Below are 15,599 nucleotides of genomic sequence, written 5' to 3'. Positions count from 1 at the left end.
CTCAGTTACCTTAACACTGCCCATATATTTATTTATTCCATGATGATCCACAGCAGGGCCTGAAATGCCAGGCACCTTGTTTTCTGGGCTGCTGTATGTGCCAATAGTAGCAATGCAAGATTCATTTTCACCTTTGCCTGCTGCTCTAGTTAAACTATTGTTCTGTGTATCTTTCCCCCAAGCTAGCAGTCTTGTGACCCACCTAACACTGCCTCGATAGCATCAGCAGATATTCTTGCACCCCTTTTATTCAAGTGTATCCCATCCCTGTAAAAACGGTCTCTCCTGTTAATAAGCACAGAGCACGCTGAGAAATATTTTATGCCATGAGCCTTTCTCATTCTCTCCATGGTCAAATTGATTGACAAAGGCCCTCAACATATATTCCCTCCTATCGTGTCAAGGCAGAATTGCAGACACTTTCAAATTCAATGAGGGCAATTGCAGACAATTGCCCTGTACTTGTTAAGTACAGGGCAAAAAAAAAAAAAAATCACACAACCGTTCCCTCTAAATGTTTGTCCAGTTCATCCTTAAATTTATTTAACCTATCAACTTCCACAACAACAGATGGAAGTTTGTTCCAGCAATTAACCATCCACTGGCTAAAGGCAAATTTCCGAACATCTATTCTACATCTCTCTTTCCTTAATTTGAATTTATGCCTCCTTAGGTTCATAATCTGAACAAGTGGGAGAATTCAGAATGCTCAAACCCATTCAAGGCTTTATACACCTCAATCAGATCACCACCCAGGTGCCTACTCTCCAGCCATTGCAATTTGCATAACTGAAGCCTTTCTTGGTAAGAGGATCCCTTCATTCCCCTCACCAGTCTTGTTGCCCTTCTCTGTACACGCTCAAGCAAATCTACATCCTTCCTAAAATGAGGCCTCCAGACCTGTATGCAGTACTGAAGCCGTGGCCTGACCATTGCCTTATACAGAGGGACAATCACCTCCTTTTCCCTGCTAGCAAAATTCCTATATATCATTGACAAAACCCCATGACCTGCCCTGACAACCTGTCTGCATTGCTCAGAAAACTTCATATCTGACTGCACAATTACTCCCAGGTCGTTCATTTTCTACCACCTTAAGTGTAGTACCACACAGTTGGTACGTTTCTCTGGGGTTACTTCTACCCATATGCAGTACTTTGCATATGTCAAGGTTAAACTTCAGTTGCCACTTCTCAGCCCATCTGCCCAAATTTTCTAAATCCTGTTGCAATAGCACACTGCCATTACTGTCATTAACAACCTTACCAACCTTTGTATCATCTGCAAACTTCGACACTAAGCCTGATATACCTTCATCTATATTATTGATAAATATACAAAACAACAGTGGACCCAACACCGAACCCTGTGGGACTCCACTAATAACATTAGTCCAAGAAGAACAACACCCATTGATTACCACCCTCTTGTCTTCTCCCACTCATCCATCCTTTTATCAATTGTAGCAACTTACGCTTAATACCATTCTGCTCCAATTTGTACAGTAGTCTTCCATGCGCAGCAGTGTCAAAAGCTTTCCTGAAATCCAAGTACAGCAGGCCCCCGTTATAACGCGGTTCGCTTTACGCTGATTCGCTATAATGCTGTTCTTATATTATAACCTGTATCTGACTATAACGCTGTCACAGATCACTATAACGCTCTTTTACAGAATGCATTTTTGGCATATTTAACGAAATCATTTCATTTGATGGAGTCGATAGCTTGAAAATGAATAGCAAAACAGCATTAAAACGTTTCCCACACCAACTTGAGAAATTTTCCCATGCTCAGTGAAATTTTCTCGCACGCTAATTCAGTTGCAGTACAGTGACTTGTTACGTAGTTCCAAGATCAACATTTTAAAAAATGATCAAGTATATTGCTTGTAATATTTGCGTTATATGCATTTATCCGAAGTCTAGTCATCACGCAGTGCCATATTAGACATCGTGCGAAACGGACAGTTTACTTGAATATTGTATCATAATTAATGCAACCAATGCAGTTACATTTTCGAAGAGTTAATAATGTCTGATAAGAATGAAAAAGCAACAACATCTGAGCGCAGTACGAAGACTATAAATGTAAGAAAAATACTGAATTTGAAAATTAAATTAGTCATTTTTAAGCGAATCGATTCCGGTCAAAGACAAGCGGATGTGTGCCATAATTTAGGACTTGCAAGTCTAACTGTAAGAACAATTATAAAAAAATAAAGAATTAATTTTAGCAGCGGGAAAGATAGCTGTTCCACTGCAAGCAACTAGGGCTAGGCGGGCTATTAGGATTGAAATGGAAAGACTTCAACTAATTTTATTGAAGATAATATCCAATTCAGAATTCAGTTAAGTATTAATTCAGTTATTTATTTAAATATTATTTAAAAAAAAAAAAAAAGAGAGAGAGAGAGAGAGAGAGAGAGAGAGAGAGAGAGAGAGAGAGAGAGAGAGAGAGAGAGAGAGAGAGAGAGAGAGATTAGCCAATATGATGATCTGAAGAAAACTCACCTAAAAAAAAAAAAGTGGAACCATTTAAAACTAGTAAGGACTGGTTCAATAGATTTAAAATCCAGGGAGAAGCTGCAAGTGCAGAACGAGCCGAAACTTTCAAAAATGAACTTGTTAAAATTATTGAAGAGGGATATTATGTGTTATACTTCACAACAAGTTTTTAACATAGGTGACGCAGGACTTTTGTGGAAGCGAATGCCTAAAAGAAGTTTCATATTGAAAGAAGAAAAAACATGTCAGGTTTCAGAGCGGCGAAGGATCGGTTGACTTTAAAGCCTTGAATGGTTTGAACATGCTAAATGCAGATGGGATTCTTCTTCTTGCTCAGAATAATCGCCTGAGAGGGCATAAATTCAAATTGAGGAAAGATAGATGTGTTGTAGGATAGATGTGTGGAAATTTGCCTTTAGTCAGTGGGTGGTTGATTGCTGAAACAAACTTCCATCTGTCGTTGCAGAAGTTGATAGCTTAAATAGATTCGAGGCAGAATGTGAGAAACATTTGGAGCGAGTGGATGGGTGAAATAAGGGTTTTTTTTTTTTTTTTTGGCTGATACCATAATAAGTTTGCTTTCTTCAATCATGTGCCTTTGCTAATGCTAATATAGAAAATATCTTAACAATAGATAGTGAAAAATACAAATTTAGTTAAATAACTTCAGGCTTATTTGAATTCATGTGAAAAAAAAAATACTGAATATTTCAAATTTTGAAATGTACTGCACCCAAATGTCACTGTTAATAAAGGTGCCGGTACGTTGTACTATTCGTACCGTCTCAAAAAAAAGCACTGATTTTTCCTTTAATGTTTCAAACCTGCATGCAGTATTCCAGATGTGGCATAGCAATTTCCTTATACAATGGGATAATCACGTCTTTATCCATTCTGGAAAAGTTCTTGTATATCAGTGACATGTGTGTATATAACATGTTGACACTTTATTTTGCTTGCTTGTACTGCTCAGTGAATTTCATGTCAGACTGTACAATTGCCCATAGCTCTTTTTCATATTCCAATACTGAGTTTTTACCACCTAAATAATATATTATTTTGGGATTACTGCTACTTAAATGTGTTACCTTGCATTTATCACAGAGTTTATCTAGATCCTCTTGAAGTAGCATACCCTGATTGCTGTCATTAACCACTATACCTACTTTTGTATTATCAGCACACACAGACATCAAACTGAAAAAAACTTCCTAGGTATCATTAATAACTATTAAAAACAGTTGAGGGCTTAATACTGACCCCTGTAGAGTTCAGTCATCAGCTCTCATTAGTCCATGAAGAGCAGTGGCAATTTATAACCAACCACTCTGTCTCTTACTGTCTCTTTATATGTCTCTTTGTCCATAATAGTAACTTGCCCATAATGCCACATTTGTCCAGTTTCTACAATCTTATATGTGATACAGCAGCAGAGGCCTTATTGAAATCTGACATAAAAAATTATTCTTTGCATCCAGCTCTTTTGTGGCAACCTAATAGTAACAAATGGACAGGCATGAGTATTAGTAGTGGCAAATGGTGCATGAAAGCAAGCTTAATGAATCATGAGCAAAAAAAAAAACCTCCACATCACTCATCTATCCCTTCAATAATTTGCCCAGTTCTTCCTAGAATTTATTCAAACTACCACTTCAACAACAACAGATGGAACTTTGTTCCAACAATCAACTGCGTGCTGGCTGAAGGTAAACTTTCACACATTGTCTGCAACCATCCTTAGTTTAAATTTATGCCCCATCGTGTGTGTGTGTAGTCTGAGCAAGAGGAAGAATGTCATCAGCATTGAGCTTGCTCAACTCATTCAAACTCATTCAGAACACCTCACAGGTGCTTAGCCTTCAAATGCTGTGACTTGTAGAACTAAAGCTTTTCTTGGTAGGATATTCCTTTTGTTCCCTTTGCCAATCTTGTTGCCCTTCTCTGTATCCATTTTGAGAAATCTATATCCTTCCTAAAATGAGCCCACCCGACCTGTATGCAGTATTCAAGATGCAATCTAATGACTGCGGTGTACATTCACCTTCTTATCTCTATTAGCAAAGTTCCTGTATATCATTGACAAAATCCCACGAGGTGACCTGGCAGCTTGTCTGTACTGATCAGAGGACTTCATATCTGACTTCATGATTACCCCCAGATCTTTATCATTTTATACTACCTTAAGTATTGTACCACATAGTTGGTACGTTAATCTGGGATTACTGTTACCAATATGCAGTACCTTGAATTTTTCAATGTTAAACTTCAACCACCATTTCACAGCCCATCTTACAAATATTTCTAGTTCTTATTGCATTAGCTTACCTTGATTACTATCATTAACTCTCTGCCAACTTTGTACACTTCCTTTTTACATGGATTTCACTGAATCCAAAGGTGTTATGCTCTGTTTCTCTTATAATTGCATTCCTGTCTAGAAACATTTGTGTTACTTTCTTAACTGAGGGCTCCATACACTTCCTTGGCGTAGAAGTCAAACCCATGTGTGTAATTTTTAATTTTACTCTTTGAGCTACCTTTGGTTATAGAAGTTACATTGCACATCTCCCATCTGTATGGGCTTCAGCTGAATCCAAAGATATCCTCATTACAACTGAGAGTAATGTAAGAATCTCTACTTTACTAATGATAAAGTGTAATTAATGTTATTATTAGCCATATGGTGCAAGGAAGCCTGAGGCTTATGCTGCACCAGGAAAAAAAACAAATTTCTGAGTTATCCTGGTGTGTGTGTGTGTGAGAGAGAGAGAGAGAGAGAGAGAGAGAGAGAGAGAGAGAGAGAGAGAGAGAGAGAGAGACAAAATAGAAGGGAATCACCAAGAAAGAGAAGAATGATGATATCCAACTCAGGACCCTGGGTGTGCCAAGCCCATACTCACTAGATGTGAGCCCCGGGGTTGAACATATGGTTTAAATTATAATTATTTGGATATTTAACAGTTATTTATAAATCATATCTTAGCAATGAATATCTGATTTGACTAACTTTCCACAAACTAATCATAATTTTAAAATAGGGATGTGTAAAAGTAATAAACTTTTGTTGTGGGCATGTACACAAGTATATCTTGAGAGTTTGGGGGGGGGTTAGAACCACTGGCCCACGAGGTTTGGGAGCAGTTCATACTGCACATATTCTGTTCCCTACTTTCTAAAAAGTATCTAGATACTCCCTGGCCAAATAAATTTTTCAGATGAGTGTATTATTTTTTGCAGTTCACAGCACCAAAATGTTTATTTCTGAAACAAAACAAATCCTTATTATTAGAAAAAAATTGGATTTCCATCGCACCATGTGTTTTGTTGTAGACAGCAATGTCAAACCATGATTTATTTGGCCTGTTTTTTTCTGAAGGATGAGCCTCAACTCTTATCTAGCTATGATTTTTCCTCCATCTTGTGAAGAATTAAATCTGAGCAGGTATGGTTTCAGTAAGATGGTGCTGCAGCCCATTTTGGGATCCATGTGTTAAATATTGTAATAGATGTTTCAAGGTGGAAAGCAGATCTTCATTTACTGGCACCACTTGATTGGCCACAATTTGACCAAATATGTTATTATTTTGTGATAACTTATCGTATTATTATTCAAGGATATTAAGAAGGGAAAAGATTCTGGGAAAAGTGCTTTTAGAAATGTGAAAAGTTGCATGTTGTATAGTATCTCACAAGAAAATGTTACAAATTATCCTTTATAAAGAACATCAAGGTGTTCACATAGATCACCTTCTTGATGCATATATGATAAATATATAGAACAGGAACTCTCACTGCACTTCTTGCATTTTTATTTTTGTAGAGAGTAATTACAAGATGTTTCAGATGGCAAATGATCAGGAACATCTTGTAATCAGGCTGTTTAATATCTTTTTTCTTTTAATTTTTTTTAACATTTAATTTCTCATCTGTAGAAAAGCACCAGTTTTCTAAATAAAAAATATCATATAGACTAATGACTTAGACTTTTTATCATTTTCTTCATACAGCCCAATTATTAATTTTCTTTCAGATAAAAATGTCATGGCTATCAGGAATAGCAGGAAAAGCTGAAGAATTACTGAATCGTGTCGACCAGACAGCTGCTCTTGCCCTTCAGAAAGGTGGTGGTGGATCATCTTCCAGTCTTGATGGTGTTCTTCAGTCTTCGCTGTGGGTCTCATCACCAAAGAATTTGGAAGACTCTTCCTTGAAAGCAAATATTGTACTGTCTCCATATATGAAACCACCTAATTCAAAATCCTCTCAAGGGAACCATTCCAGACAGTTATTACGAAAGAAGTCAGACAGCGATGAAGAACTATTAAAGTTTTTGAATAGTAAAGAGACACTTCTTTGTTCTTCAAGTGCTGGATTAATTCCAAATATTAAAAAAAGTGAAACATTTGTTGTGTCTGCATTAGGAAATATGGAACTTGAGCGTAATGAATATTTGGAACATTCTAATTTATCTTTGTGCGATGCAAGATCAGAAGAAGGTGAATTTAATATTAAACTAAAAAAAAATAATTTTAAGTTCTTTTATTTAGTTTAGAATTGAATAAGTTGGCATACATGCATATTTAAAGTACAAGTGGCCCTCAGATTTACAGCAGGTTGTGTTTCGAGAGAAGCACCATAAATCAAAATTAGTCTAAACCAGTCTTTCTTTAGAAACAGTGATGTAATAGGGGAATTATGTTCCTGAACATGGGTCAAATGTGCAACTTTTTATACATGTATATAGAGAATATTTAATCAATTTGCAATGATATATGAAGTATAATGATAATGTTTAGAACTTTCTTATTAGAAAGTTCTTTCATTAGTCATCTGTATTTAGGCTATATATTAGCATTAGCAAGGGCACATGATGCAAGAAAGCAAGCTTATATAGCTTACATCAGCCAAAAAAAACCCCCTTTTTTCACCCATCCCCTTGCTCCAAATGTTTGTCAAGTTTTGCCTTGAATCTATTTAAGCTATCAACTTCTACAGTGACAAATGGAAGTTTGTCCCAGCAATCAACCACCCACTGGCTAAAGGCAAATTTACACACATCTATCCTACAACCGTCTTTCCTCAATTTGAATTTATGCCCTCTCAGGTGATTATTCTGACAGAGTGGAAGAATCCCATCAGCATTCAGCATGCTCAAACCATTCAAGGCTTTATACACCTCAGTCATATCACCTCACAGGTGCCTAGTTTCCAGACACTAATTTGCAAAACTTAAGCCTTTCTTCGTAAGAGCATCCCTTTGTTCTGTTCACTAATCTTGTTGCCCTTCTCTGTACTCGTTCCAACAGCTCTACATCCTTCTTAAAATGAGGCCTCCAGACCTGTATACAGTACTCAAGGTGTGGCCTGACCATTGCCTTATACTTTTGTACAAGGGGATAATCACCTTCTTATCCCTGCTAGAAATGTTCCTGTATATCATTGACAAGACACCATGAGCTACTCTTGCAGACCGTCTGCACTGCTCAGAAAACATTGTATCTGCCTGCACAATTACCCCCAGGTCCATTTCATTCTCTACCACTGTCAGTGTGGTACCACAGAGTTGATACGTTACTCTGGGATTACTGCTTCCCATATGTAATACTTTACATTTGTCAATGTTAAACATCAGTTGCCACCTCTCAGCCCACCTGCTCAACTTTTCTAGATCCTGTTGCAGCAGCAGCAGCGTACTGTCATTAGTGTCATTAACAACCCTACCGACCTTCGTATCATCTGCAAACTTGGACATTAAGCCTGATATACCATCATCAATATCATTAATAAATACAGAAAACAACAATGGACCTAACACTGAACCCTGGGGGGGGGGAACTCCACTAATAACATTAGTCCACGAAGAGCAGTCCATCGATTACCACTCTCTGTCTTCTCCCACTCAACCATCCCTTTATCCATAGCAGCAATTTGCCTCCAATGCCACACTGCTCCAATTTGTGCAGCAGTTTTCCATGTGCAACAGTATCAAAGGCCTTTTTAAGATCCAAATATATGATATCAGAGTTATTCCCTGCATCCAGTTCTTTTGTGACTACATAGTATCCAATCAGATTGGTCAGGCAAGACCTTCCCTTAACAAAACCATGCTGTGTCTGAGCTATAACTGAATTCTGGTCTAGATGATCCTGCAGTGCTTCTTTAACCAGTGCCTCCATTAATTTTCCTGGAACAGAAGTTAAACTAACAGGTCTATAATTACCTGTGTTTGATCCTCCTTTGTGAATTGGAGTCACATTTGCACATCTCCAGTCTATGGGTACCTCTCCTGAGTCCAGGGAAGCTCTCATAATTATGACTAAGGGTTTGCTTACTTCCTTTGCTGCCTCCTTTAATATAACTGGATAGATTCCATCCACCCCAGGTGCCTTTCTTATGTTTATCTTCCACAATTTCTCCTTCACTTTACTCTCAGTTATTACCAGATTATCTAGCTTACTGCCAGAGTTTAATACACCTCTGGCATTCCCCTCCCTGAATAACATCTCATGTATGAATGTAGATGCCAAATATTCATTTAGTTTGTTAGCTACCTGCGGAGGATCAACAGTTGAACCATTGATATCAAGTGGACCAATCTGATTCATTCCCTTCCTTCTAGAGTTTACATAAGTAAAGAACTCTTTGCTGTTTTTCTTTGCATCCTTTGCAAAAGATTTCTTGTAATCTGCCTTTGCCTGCCTAACCTCCTTTGTAATTTGATTACAGAGCAGCTTATATCTATCATAGACTTCTGTGCCACACATTAGTTTATATGTATCCCATTCATTTTTCTTCTTCTTTTTTTTTTTTTTTTTTTTTTTTAATGGAAACCCCAAACACCAGAGGTATAAGAAACTATAGTACTTAGTACCGTGCTTGTGTTGGAGGTTGAGAAGACAAAAGAAAATATTTGTTGACATTGGACTTGAACTTCTGTAAACTGTAATTTTCAGGAAATACGTATGAAGGAAGGTTGTTCCAGAAAACAGAAGTTGAATGAATAAACGAGGAAGATGAAAAGTTGGGTCTGTGAGTTTGAAGTTGGACAGTAAATGGATATTGGCTGGTGGCGGCACGTGTTCGGACTATTTTGAAAGAGAGAGCGGGAATTATAGAAGAAAATTCAGAAGAACAGTTCCCATGGAAGTATCTGTAGAAGAGGCATGCAGCTGAAACAGTACGTCTATGAGACAGCGAGTGGAGAGACTCTGTTACAGATAAATCATTAATTAACCTAACTGCCCTCTTCTGAATGGAATCAAGAAGCCTGAGAGAGGTTTTGGGTGCACCACCCCAGATGTGGGAACAATATTCCATGGCAGGACTGATTTGCAATTAATACAGAGTGAGCAGCTGTTTGGAAGAAAAGTAACGCCGAGAGCGAAAGAGAAAACCAAGTTTTTCAAAACCAGTTTTTTAGATGCAGAGGAAGCAATATGTGTAATGTGCTTTTGCCAAGAGAGATTAGAAGTCAGGGTAATCCCCAAAAGAGATATATCATTTTGCCTAGAAATTGGAGTGTCACTAAAGATAAGCATAGGAGCAGAAGAATCCTTTTTGCGAGATATAAGACAAGGCTGAGTTTTAGAAGGGTTGAAATCAAGCTTTATTAGCATCAAGATTCGGCAAAATCCTTCTGACGGAAGATCACAGGAGGCATTGAATGGAGCGTGTTGGGAATAGTGGGAGGTATTTTACCAAGATCATTAATGTATGAGTTGGAAAAAAAATGGGATGCAAGCAGGACAACTTTATCTTTGGCTGAAGTGACAACAGAACCATCTGGTTTGGACAGAGGTGGGAGCAGAGATGGGCAAAAGTTGCGGCCAGTAGCTTTGGCAAGGGACCAGAATGCTTGGCTACCAATTAGGGCAAGAAGCAAGTTTTCTACTCTTAGCCTGTTCAAACTCTAGTTTGGACTGATTAATAACTGCTTTACAATTGTTGGGAGCTTTGGTGTAGGCAGAAAATGAAACTGAAGAATTAGAAACAAGCCAATTACGATATGCAACATTCTTCTCTTGTGAACAGCCTTAGCACGTTTATTGGAAAACCAAGGTTTAGATAAAGGACGAGATTTTAAAGTGGAGTGTGGGATAAAGGATTCCATTCCTGCAAGAATAATTTCACTGACCTGATTTGAGCAAACGTTGACATCAGAAGTTTTGAAACAGTAATCCGACAAAGGAAAAGAAGAAAAGAAATCTCGCAGGTCATTCCATTTTGCATTCTTGTAATGCCAAACAACACGAGGATGGGAATAGCCATGAGGTAAAGGCTCCATTGGAGAAGAGACAATCACCAAGTTGTGATCTGAAGTGCCTAAAGGACCTCTCACTTCGACCGTCTACTTAGAAGGGTTGTTTGTGAGAAAAAGATCAAGTGTGTTGGCTGTATGATTAGGATTGTCCGGTATTCTTGTAGGTAAATGAACAATCTGTGCAAGGTCATTAGTAATTACAAAAGCCTCAGCATCTCGACCAGCTGGGTCGGTGTGACTAGAAAACAGAAGCCAGCTGGAGTTGTGAACATTAAAATCACCAAGGAAAATTACCTCACTGTTAGGAAAGTTGGACTGGAGAAAGTCCAGTTGCAAAGAGAGGAAGTCAAAGAGCTCCAAGTGATTAGTGGAGTTGGGAGAACGGTAGAGACTACAGATGGATTTTACACAATAAGGTAGAGAGATTTTAAGCCAGAGAAGATCAAAGAGAGTAGATTCCAAATTGCCAAGTCTCTGACAGGGAATGTCAGAACGGACATTTTCACAAGTACCACCTTGGACGCGAAAGGAATCATACAGCGAATAATTTGGGCATTTGAGATGAGCAGTAGTGGAATCAACCGATAACTGAGATTCTGTCAGAAAAAGTACATGGGGTTTGGCAGACTGCAAGTGAAAATGGACATCGTTAAGATTAGAATTGAGACCACGTATATTTGTGAAATAAATTAGGAAGTGCTTGGAAGTTTTAGATCTTTTCGCAGATAATCTTGTTCTATTAGTTTGACAATTCATGTTTTATTCAATAGTAAGAAAAAGTGGGTGGGACATGTTGTATGATGTAATGAAATTTTTGGATATGGCATACACATGGTAAGAATATACCCAGATCCTTGACATAACGTGGCCTCGACAATCCTCCCTGCATACACACTACTCGGACTCCCTCCAGTCACTATCTGGCAGAGAAGAGTTAGCAAGATTATACACTAGCTGGTCCGGAAGCTTCCTAGAGAGTTACCAATAGGTTCGGTCCAGTGTACTAACTAGCGGCCGTCCTGCGAACACCGTTTTAGAGCTGTACCCTTGAAATGTAAGGAATATTGGATCTCGCCACGATGTTCATCATAACCTCAAAAGTCATCAATCATACTGCATGATGGAAGAGATAGGGAAGGGTTGACCGGAACTTAACTCTAGAGACTGAACATGGGGTTCCACTACTTCAAGCCTCCAATAAGCAAAGTGGTGGTATTGCACCGGTTGATGAGAGTCATCTACCACGTAGTACTTCCTGGTAACATAGAGGGACGGCATTCCTCCATGTGCTTTGCGCGCCACACTTCAACCCCTGCTTATGTTGGTTCACACCTGGGTGGTCACCCACCATGTACTTGAGCATGGAGGTTATACCCAGGATTACCAACAGTCTCACCATCGTGAAGGTGCAAGCAGAGGATTTGGCTGTCACAGACTGTCCGGACTTCGGCGAAATTGGGTCCACTTGACTTGAGTGTCACCCGAATATCAGTTCCATCAGCGTTTTAGACTCCCAGGTAGCAAGTGCAGCTTGTCTAGCCTATCTGAGAGAATGTCTGTGACAACCTCAAGGACCAAGAGAGAATGTCTGTGACAACCTTTTCTGTCACATGTCTAATTAGTTCATCTGACATCCATTTAGGCCTAAACCTTGAACAATATTTCTTAGTTGGTATGTAAAACGTAGTAGCTTCCAAAATTAATTCTTTGAATGCTTCCCATTTTGAATTTGCTGTTGGTAACATCATCAGTTGGTCCCACCGTATAGAATTTAAATACTGTCTCAGACCACCATAGTCGCCTTTACGAAAGTAAAAACCCTTCCCTTTACCCCTGATGGTATTTACCTCTTTGAGTAAATTCCACTTCAGCACACTGTAATCCTACCACCTTGTGGTTCCTTTATCTGCAGATTCTTAATGCATGAAGAATCACTACTGATAATCAGATTCAGTGTATTACTCCCTCTAGTTGCCTTCCGAACATGCTGATGTAGAAACCAATCATCCACAAAAGTCTTGCTAGTGTGGGAGTGACCAACCCACAAATTCCAGTCAATATCTGGGAAATTAAAATTCCCCATTATAAGATTCTGATTTACTGGCCCACTATTTCCCTGTACAGTTTCTTATTATACTCATCAGAGTCATTAGGCCTATAACACACTCCCTCTCTCAATTTTGATCTCCCAATTGTTATATCACATCAAACTGACTCGACACTGCACTGTCCAGCGATGTCGACAGGCTTCGCTTCCTTGGATTTTGTGTTTCTTAACTAATAGTATAACCCCTCCTCCCTTCCTAACTTGTCTATCCTAAGAGATCCGAACATAGTTTATATATTTTAATAATTTTAAAATCCTGTATTTTAATATGGGGAAAAAAAGAGATTTGCGTATAATGAATAACATTATTACTTGATGTGAAATTTTAAATAATGTTTGATATTTGACTAGAATAAATATCAGGTATTTTTACTGTAAAGGAAATAAACATCTATACTAAAAAAATTTCCTTGTTGCAGATGAACCCAAAGAACTTGGTGTCATAGAATTTGTTGCTGGTGGCAAAGTGTAATTCCAAATTTAGTATGTCATTAAAAAATAATATTGCATTTCAGAATATTTTGTAACTTGGATTTTATTGAATTCTGTATGGAATGCATATAAATTAACAGGGACACAGAATCCTATGGTTTAGTCTGCAATCAAGTCACAGAAGAGGTTAGACAAGCTAACAAGAAAAGATTACAAGAAGGTTAGACAAGATTACAAGAAGTCTCTGGAAAGAATGCAAAGAAAAGCAACAAAGAATTATGTTAACTCTTATGTTAAGAGTAGAAGGAAAGGATTGAATCATATTGAAAGATCTTATTGGTTCACTTCATATTGATAGTTTACTTGTTGATGTTCCTGCTCAGGTTGCTGACAAACTGAATAGGTGTTTTATTTCTACATTCACACATGAAGAGTTCTTTAGGGAATGGGGTGCCAGAAATCATCAAACTCTAATAGGAAGCTAAATGATATTATGAACCAAAAGGAAGGTGGAAGATAAGCTAAACGTGAAAAAGGCACCTGAGGTTGGATGTGAACTATCCAGTTATATTACTTGAGGCAGCAAAGGAGGTAAGCAAATACTTAGCCATAATTATGAGAGCATCTTTGAATTCAGTGTAGGTCCCTGTTGACTGGAGATATGCAAAAATGTATCCCCAGTCCAGAAAGGGGAATCAAAAGGTGACAGAAGTAATTACAGATCTGTTAGCTTTTTTGATCCAGTTAAAATAATTGAGTCACTAGTTAAAGAAGTAATTCAGGATCATCCAGACAGGAATGCAGTTATACTGCAGTTTACAATATGAATTTAAGGGGTGATCTTGTCTGACTGGATAATATGATGCAGTAACAGAGGAACTGGATGCAGAAAATAATTTTGATATGATATACTTGGATTTCAGGAAAGCTATTAATACTGTTGCACATAAAAGACTGCCCGACAGTTTCTAATTTACTGCTATGTATAACGAGAGGGTTGAGTGGGAGAAGACAGAAAGTTGTTATTAATGGATTCTATTCTTTGCGGACCTCAGTGGAGTCCCCAGAGTTCAATGGCTAGCCATTGTTTTCTATATTTATTGATGAAATTGAAGAAGGTAAATCAGTTTTAGTGTCAAAGTATGCAGATGATACAAATCCTGGCAAGGTGGTTAATGACATTAATCAAGGTAAGCTACTGCAACAATGTGTAGAAAAATGATACAGATAGTCTGCAAAATGGCAGTTGAAGTGTAACATTGACAAATGCCAAGTATTGCATATGGGTAGTGTAATCTCAGATTAATATACCAACAACTGTGTAGTACTACACCCAGATAGTGGAAAATGAAGACCTGCAGAGAATTGTGCAGTCAGATATGAAGTTCTCTGAGCAGTGCTGACAGGCTGCCAGGACAGTTCATGGGCTTTTGTCAATGATATACCGAAACTTTGCTAGTAGGGATAAGGAGTTGATTATCCTTTCATACACAGCAGTTGTTAATTTGCATCTTGAGTATTGCCTACAGGTCTGGAGGCCTCATTTTGAGTAAGGTGTACATTTGCTGGAATGGCTGCAGAAGAAGGGCAACTAGATTGGTGAAGGGAACAAAAAAAGGGTGGTCTTATTAAGAAATGCTTCGACTGTACAAAATGCAAAATCTGGCGACAAGGCAACTGTGAGGTGTTTAAGGCTTTGAGTGGATTGAGCAAGCTTGATGCTGGTAGTATTCTTCCTCTTGCTTAGACTTGAAGCAAGGATTCAAATTGAGGAAGGATAATTGCAGGTTAATTTTGCATAAGTATGCCTTCAGCCAGTGGGTGGTTGATATTTGGAACAAACTTTAATATTTTGTGGAATGGTAGTTTGAATAAATTTAAGGAAGAACTGTACGAACTATTGTAGGGGATGGACAGGTGATGTTTTTTTTTTGATGGCTCTTTATAAGCTTGCTTTTCTTGCATCATTCACCACTATTACTACTAATATTATTTATTTATTTAAAATTTGCTTTTATTTTATTGATGCTTGTTCAGACTCCTGCAAAGTGCAGAAAAGAAATTCAAAACATCTATGCCTCTCTTTGAGGGCAGAGAGAGAGAGAGATGTACAACTTTGTCTGAGTAAAGGAGACTATTAAAACAGTTCTATTGTTATAACTAGTATTGCTTTTTTATGGAGAAGCATTTGATTTAACAACTTCATGGCTGCCTACGTTTCTCCATCAAAAACCTAAACAGTAGACCTGTTTGGGTTTTTGATGGAGAAACTGGCTTTTTAGTACAATATTGATGC

At 38.0% G+C, this 15,599-nt stretch overlaps 1 protein-coding gene across 5 annotated transcripts in view; it reads left to right on the top strand.

Annotated features, from left to right (window-relative positions):
- Nucleotides 1-15,599, top strand: part of LOC150084708 (golgin subfamily A member 5-like) — a 322,239-nt gene that overhangs the window by 20,280 nt on the left and 286,360 nt on the right. For all 5 annotated transcript variants that reach the window (XM_090375446.1, XM_090375444.1, XM_090375443.1 and 2 more), the window contains exon 2: nt 6,535-7,000. In XM_090375446.1, coding sequence (XP_090231572.1) covers nt 6,541-7,000 — 460 coding nt within the window. In that variant the 5' untranslated portion in view covers nt 6,535-6,540. The remainder of the gene's footprint in view (nt 1-6,534; nt 7,001-15,599) is intronic.

This window comes from Mastigoproctus giganteus, chromosome 6 (genome assembly GCF_048544385.1).
Source record: "Mastigoproctus giganteus isolate SK-2022 chromosome 6, ASM4854438v1, whole genome shotgun sequence".
NCBI classification, from domain to species: domain Eukaryota; kingdom Metazoa; phylum Arthropoda; class Arachnida; order Uropygi; family Thelyphonidae; genus Mastigoproctus; species Mastigoproctus giganteus.
The sequence above is the reverse complement of the archived record's forward strand: the minus strand, read 5'-3'. Positions and strand labels throughout refer to the sequence as shown.